Source organism: Neolamprologus multifasciatus, chromosome 13 (genome assembly GCF_963576455.1).
Source record: "Neolamprologus multifasciatus chromosome 13, fNeoMul1.2, whole genome shotgun sequence".
In the NCBI taxonomy this organism is placed as follows: Eukaryota; Metazoa; Chordata; class Actinopteri; order Cichliformes; family Cichlidae; genus Neolamprologus; species Neolamprologus multifasciatus.
The window spans coordinates 5,574,679-5,581,711 of record NC_140451.1 but is presented as its reverse complement, the minus strand read 5'-3'; the positions used below and the strand labels follow the sequence as shown (position 1 = coordinate 5,581,711).

Genomic DNA, 7,033 nt, shown 5'->3' with positions numbered 1-7,033 from the left:
GCTTTGGCCCTGCTGTGGAAACAATTCACAGGACATTACACGGCAATTGGCAAAGTGATGAAGATTGTTTCGAATCATCATAAGCTTCAAAAACTTTGCTGTAGGTGTGCAAGTGCGGACCACTTTAATTAATACTGACACAATTGCCCCTGTAATAAGCAGGGGTGTCTTCTTATAGCAATTTAAGTACCTGGTGGTATCTTATTTATCCAATTTCCATTTAAGTAGGCCAGTAATAATTAGAATCTGGACTTAAGTTGAAGATCATCAAGCAAAGATGTGTGGAAAATGGTTGAGAATTCAATTTGCACAGGACTGCTGACTGTTAAGTGAACTGAGCACTTAACGAGACAGAATGAGCCCCTTTGAATGTTGTACTCCATAAAAGTTACTGACCAAAACAAAGATGTATGAAGGCAAATGGACTGTGCAAATGTATGGTGAAAGTTTATTTAGCTTACCTACAAACAAGTTTTGTGGGTCATATATTCCACTGTGTGTAATTTACCAGGCACGTAAACCAACCATTAATATCCTGACATAAAATTTGAACATTTAGACAGGTTTTTATTTTCTGTTATGTTTAACTATTTAAAAAGTCAAGTGCTTACCGAGTCCTTTGTGGGCATCGATGCTGGTGTATTCGATGGTTCCATTATGGCCCTTCTTGGGGTTTTCCTTGTATTCTTTGTGGACTCCATCAGGGCAGTATCTGTAGGACAGCCCATAGTCTGCAAGGTAGACCTATAGTTCCCAACAGGACAGAAAAAAAATAGTCTTTCCATCTTAAAGATACATGTGAGTTTGTGCGACGTCAACAGTTGCAGGAAAAAATTGTGAAACCTTTGAAATGTTTTTTATTTCTGCATAAGCATTGCAATTGTCTCAAAATTAAGCAAAGCAGGAAAAGAAAAGCTGATTAAACTAAGTGAAAATAGTGGAGTTGATATACATCCATTACCATATATCTGCTTTCAACAGATAAGGTACAGTTTTTCCATTCTCCAAACATGGCACTCTCTTTCAAACAGCTTTCTGGCTTTTCATCAATATCTTTAGCAAATTGCAGACAGCAGCAGTGACTTGAGAACAGTACTTTCACCTTCCAGTCATGACATGGATTATTTTATATTCTCCCAATGATAGACTTAGGTATCCTATAGATCCCTCTTCTTTAAAAAAAGAAAGAGCACCTCCTGAAAACTGTCAGACATTCACTAAAAACAGACTTTTCCCTTCTCACAGATATTTAATATTGGGTCATTGTGCTATCCTGGGATCTGCTGGAACCAGTCGTCTAGCTTGGGGGTCACCACACTGAACACTCCGATTACCATTGTCACCACTGTTACCTTCACCCTCCACATCTTCTCGAGCTCTTCTCTGAGCCCTTGGTACTTAGCCAGTTTCTCGAGTTCCTTCTTCCTGATGTTGCTGTCATTCGGTATCGCTACGTCTATTGTTATGGCCGTCAACCTCCGCTTGTCTACCACCACTATATGCGGTTGGTTAGCCATCACCATTTTGTCTGTCTGTATCTGGAAGTCCCACAGGATCTTAGCTTGGGTGATCTTCTTGACCACCCTTGGGGGTGTCTCCCATTTTGACCTCGGGACTTCCAGGCCATACTTGGCACAGATGTTTCTGTATACTATGCCGGCCACTTGGTTAGGGTGTTGGTTATGGTGTTCCCCGTTTGCTAGCATCTTGCACCCTGCTGTTATGTGCTGGATTGTCTCAAGGGCATCTTTACACAGCCTGCATCCGGCTTCTTGCCTGGTGTGATAGACCCCAGCCTCTATGGATCTTGCTCTCAGACCTTCTTCCTGTGCTGCCATGATTAGTGCCTCTGTGCTGTCTTTCAGTCCAGCTTTGTCCAGCCACTGGTGGATTTCTAGATATCAGCCATCTCCTCTATCTGTCGGTGGTACATACCGTACAGCGGCCTGTCCTTCCTTGATTGTTCCTCTTCTGCTCCTCTTTCTTGAGGTTCTGCTACCTGAGGTATTCACTGAGCATGCAGCCAGTTGTGGCCATCTTCCTTATGTACTCGTGGATGTTCGTTGTCTCACTGTGGTACTGACACACACTAGGCCTCCTTCCTCCCGCTTTCCTAGCGGCCTCTTCGTGGTTCCCATTTGCCTGTGGGATTCCCAGGTACTTGTATCTGTCGTCAATGTCTGCAATGTTGCCTTCTGCTAGATGAAATTGTTTAACTGAATCCTCTACATCTTTTTTATAACTTTAATGAAACTGAGATGTTTTGGGTTATATTTAAGATAAATGCAGTTTAAAGAAAATCAGCGGGTTTTATTCTCTCCTGCAACTGTACCAGGGATCTGCAGTGGACTGACCTGTTCAGGGTCCCTGTAACCCAGCATGAGGTTGGCAGCTTTAATGTCAGCATGGACGTACTCATTCTCATGTATGTACTCCAGTATATCCACCTGGCACAAGAATCAAAAGCATACAAAACAAGAATTTTATAGGCAGACAGTAATGCAGTAAAACGAACGTTTTGGTAAAACGGGGTCATAATTTGTCAAACTGGCCTTTAACTGTGTCATTGATAGGCGATCAGGCTGCCTCAGCTTATTTATACTGGTATTATTGAACAGGTCAAAATATGATCATTATCTCACCAGTCTCTGTCCAAGCTGGAGAACAGTGGTCTTCTTCAGTCGGCCTCCACTGGACTCACAAGCTTTCTGAAGGTCACTTCCCAGTCGATCCATGACCATGAAACGATACCTGAGTGAGAGAAGAAAAGCTCAAACTCTTGTCCTAATTCTGACATAATACAACACCAGATTTACTAACGACCCACACCGAAACTGTACTTTGTATGAAAGACTATGACAGGATGTTTTATTTACCAAAACAGTGGAACAAAATGCCAAAAAACTGATGTTTTTCATAAGATTCACAAACAAGAGACATAATATAGCAAACAAAGATGAAAAATCAAATTAAAAAAAAAATCAGAGAAAACAACAGAAAAAATCTAATACTGACAGTGATGTGAAAAAAACCCAACACATTTTGACTAAAAGCAGATATTCTATTGGAAATAATTACTATAGTTGCCTTAATTCTAAGGTTAGATGGTTAAAATCTGATATTAAAGCAGATAACAGAGCTTTTAAGAAAGCACACGCAACCTCCTCCTTCTTAAAATCAGTTTATCTGCTTGATTTTGTTTGTTTTTTTAAACTTTGGTTGTTATACACGTGGATTTCACACTGGTCCATACAATTTACTTGATATATGACAGCACAAATAAACACTGATGTCCACCTTACTCATGTGCAGAACACGAACAAAAGCCAGCTTGGCCTGGTTTCAAAAACCCCAGAGGTCCTTTCCTTTACGTTCCAAATATTTTACCCTGAACACACAATTTCATTTTTAAGTTCTGCCCAAAGAGTCTACTTTAGAGCAAACGTCATGGAGCTAAATGATGAAAAAAAAATTAATTTTTTTTTTGCTGCAGTCAGAGAAACATGCTCCGTTTGTGTTTTGATGCATCTTCTGGTTAGATTAAGGCTAAAATACAGCCATATGCAGTGAAAAAAATTTTTTCCAGTTATGCTTTATATTAAGGTTCTTGTAATAAGCATTAAGTCAAGAGGCAATTAATCTTTTTTATAAGTTATTAATATGTGTTAATAATACTATATCAATGTCAATATACGTCTCTAATTAGCTTCATGTAGACAGTGCACACATCATGAATAGATGCATGGAAAGGCAGAGAGAAAAAAAATAGCTTCAAAACTGACACGAAGACCTGATCTAGTTTCATAACCGAATGAAAAATGTCATATATATAGTTGTTATTTTACATTCGGTTATGAAACCAGATCATTGACACATTTGGTATTATTTTATATGTTTTCCTTAAACAAAATTAAATATCTCTATATATCTCTCTCTATATCTATCTATATATATCTCTCTATCCATCTCTATATATATCTATATCTATATATCTATATTTATTTATTTGTTTAAGGAAAACATAAAATAATACCAAATGTGTCAATTTCTATAAAATACTACACTCATTCCAGTTAGGACAGCTGCTGTTCACGTCTACATTATTAGATTTTAATGACATTAGAAACACGTTGCTCTTTCTTCCTGCTTTTTTTTTTTACATTTATGAATCTAAACACAGCATTGTTCAAGTTATTTTCTCTTTGCTTAAAATTTGGTGGCTGCAAAAAAACAAAAAACAAACAAAAAAAACAAAACAAAAAACAAAACAATCATAGCAACCTATGAGTTAATCAAACCTATTAGTGTTGACTGTGTCAATACCTGAGTTTATTATACTCTGCAAGTCCTGACCCCCAGTACGTCGGGATGCCCAGAAAGTCCAGCTTCTTGTTTCTCTTCCATTTTTGCACTGGAACACGTTTAGGAACAATCACAGGTATGCATGTACACATCTACACAAGGTGCAAACATGGAGCTATTGTGTCTGAACAAAAAAACTAAACAAAAACTGAGCTCTATGAAAAGTAGACAAATGTTTTGCCAAAAAAGAAAGATTTGTCCTTGTAAGTCTAAGAACGTGTGCATACAAATATCAATCTTATTGGGACTACAAATACACACACACAGAGGCCCCAGACAAAGCAGTGGGCCTGGCTCAGGGCTTGATGGCGGCTGGCCTGACTGGCTCTCAACCAGGCTGGCAGGTGGTCAGGGGCTCAGTGGAGGCCCGGGCATCATTACGTGTGAGTAGCTTCCTCTCCAAACGAAGGCGTTGGAGAGCTCAGACAAGCACGGAGAGTGGGGCCCAACTGCCACTGAGGTGCATGTTTGCTTTGGCTTATTATTAATTACTGAGCAGCACTCAGCAAAGCCTCTGAGTCTGCAGCCACTTCATCAGTCAAACGCTCTCGTGCTCCAGCGAGCTGCCGGGACACTGGACGGGTGGTGCTACTCACTGCTCTCGGGTTTGGCTGCCCTCTGGTAGAACTTGAGCTCCGAGAACAGGGAGCCATTCTCCTGGTACTCCTGCATGTATGAGCACACAGTATTAGCACAGTGCAGCTTTAACCAGTGACCATGCAAAAGTTAATTGTCTGTGTCTAATTCCAAAAGGTAAAATTGTGAAAAAGATTTGTGTCTCGGCCAGTGAGCATCATGTCACTTACATGCCTGTTTCAATGCTTTGTTTCCTGTTTGTTTATGTTATTATTCCTTATGTATCGGGAGAAATCATAAAAATACCTGGATGACACATGAATGTTGTCTAAGTTTAGTCTCATGAACCCATGTGAACAGCCCCGTGCAACTCTAAATGCTTTTTCTTTTTTTTAGCTCAAGTCCATGCCCAAACTTATGTTAACTGCAAATGTCACTGATAAGATCTTTTAGAACTACTTCACACAGTTACACATACAATAACACTGCTAGCTGACAAATAGAATTAGAATAATAGCATTAGCTTAATTTAGTATCACAGCATATTGATTGATTGATTAATTGACTTATTGAGCTTGCTTATGAGTTATTGTTATATCTCAAATTAAACAGCTGACAGTAAAACATCAAACAATATTTTATTCTTTCCATTTATTTCACTGGAACATCAGGAAGCAGCAAGAAAATTTAGCATGACTGGTTCAGAACCCAGAGTCAGACCCTGACGAAATCGCAGAAGAAGTAGAGCCATGTAACATGAGGTGTACGGACAGAACCTTCTCATCCAGGTGAAAGGGGATGAGATGGAAATAAAGAAACAGTAAAAACTAGTATTTGTGATTGACTGTTTCCTAACTGGAAGCACACACACCTCCTAAACTGTTGGTGTCGTTGAGAGTTTGCAATGCAACCAGCAGAGATTTCAGGAAGTTACTGCTCCCAGCCAAGACACAGTCCAGGACATAAGCCCTTTTAAAACCAAAATGTGTCAATATTTAAGCTCTGACTTTGGTTGGGATTCAATTGAATTTACTGTGCACTTTTTCTGTATGGCACATAGACAAACAGGCATTAATTAGACATCTCTGATTCCCGTTTCAGAGCATCTTGGGGACACTAGTAAGTAAAGTAAGTAAAATTTTATTTATATAGCACCTTTTAAGATAAAAATCACAAAGTGCTTCACAGAAGCTAAAACCTAAAAATAAAAATCAACCAAAAGCAAGTTTAAAAAGATGAGCTTTTAGCTGTTTTTTTTAAAGCGACCACGGAGTCCACAGATCTCAGGCTCAAAGGGAGAGAGTTCCACAATCTGGGGGCCACAGTTACAAAAGCTTTGTCGCCTTTTGTTTTCAGCCTTGTGTTTTAGGCTGAAGACACTAATTCAAGTCCAAAGCATTTCTGCTTGCAAGTAAACAAAGAATGTGGCTTATGGCCTGTGCATTATTTTAGCGTCTTTATTGAAGGGATGCTGTCATCAAAGTTTTGTTCCCTTCACTATAGTCCAATAACTGGCACAAAAAGGCGCACGTCAAGAAATGACAACTTCCAAGCAAGAGGATTCCATCAAAGGCCATTCTGTTAACACTAAACATTATTTCTTGTGCAAAGTTGGAGGAATCATCACACCGACTCTGGTTGCACTTTGCTCTCATGTTTATTTTTGGTCCATGTGCTTCCATGTGAGAAAGTCAGGTGATATTTGGTGAAATAGAAAATGAAAAAAAGAGGAAATGTCATTTTGCTGTATAACAGTCTAGTCATTTAATATCAATAACCACAGTTACACCTGCTTTCTACTGCCAGCAGCATAGTGCAGCCACATTCAAGTATCACAGCATTAACGTGTCCCTGAAGGTGGACAGGTCAGCTGTGCGTGCAACATATGTACTAACCAGTTTGATGACAAAGTCAGTGTCTGTTCCAACAGGTCTGTCAATATCCTTGGAGGCTGAAACATAACAGAAGACAGAGAATGAAGACGAGACAACATAATTCATGGATGAGAGCAGGCCTCTTGGATCTTAAAAATATATCCAAGACCAGAAGGAAATGTATACGAGTGTTTTCATCACTGGATTTGTGCATGTAAGCA

The 7,033-nt window shown here is 39.3% G+C and overlaps 1 protein-coding gene across 1 annotated transcript in view; it reads right to left on the bottom strand.

Moving 5' to 3' along the window:
- The window catches only part of LOC146504919 (serine/threonine-protein kinase VRK1-like), a 33,125-nt gene that overhangs the window by 21,801 nt on the left and 4,291 nt on the right, over nucleotides 1-7,033 (bottom strand). The window contains exons 4-9 of the mRNA XM_085183484.1: nucleotides 6,834-6,889; nucleotides 4,959-5,028; nucleotides 4,324-4,411; nucleotides 2,643-2,751; nucleotides 2,355-2,447; nucleotides 612-744 (exon numbers count right to left, since the gene is read on the bottom strand). Coding sequence (XP_085039610.1) covers nucleotides 612-744; nucleotides 2,355-2,447; nucleotides 2,643-2,751; nucleotides 4,324-4,411; nucleotides 4,959-5,028; nucleotides 6,834-6,889 — 549 coding nt within the window. The remainder of the gene's footprint in view (nucleotides 1-611; nucleotides 745-2,354; nucleotides 2,448-2,642; nucleotides 2,752-4,323; nucleotides 4,412-4,958; nucleotides 5,029-6,833; nucleotides 6,890-7,033) is intronic.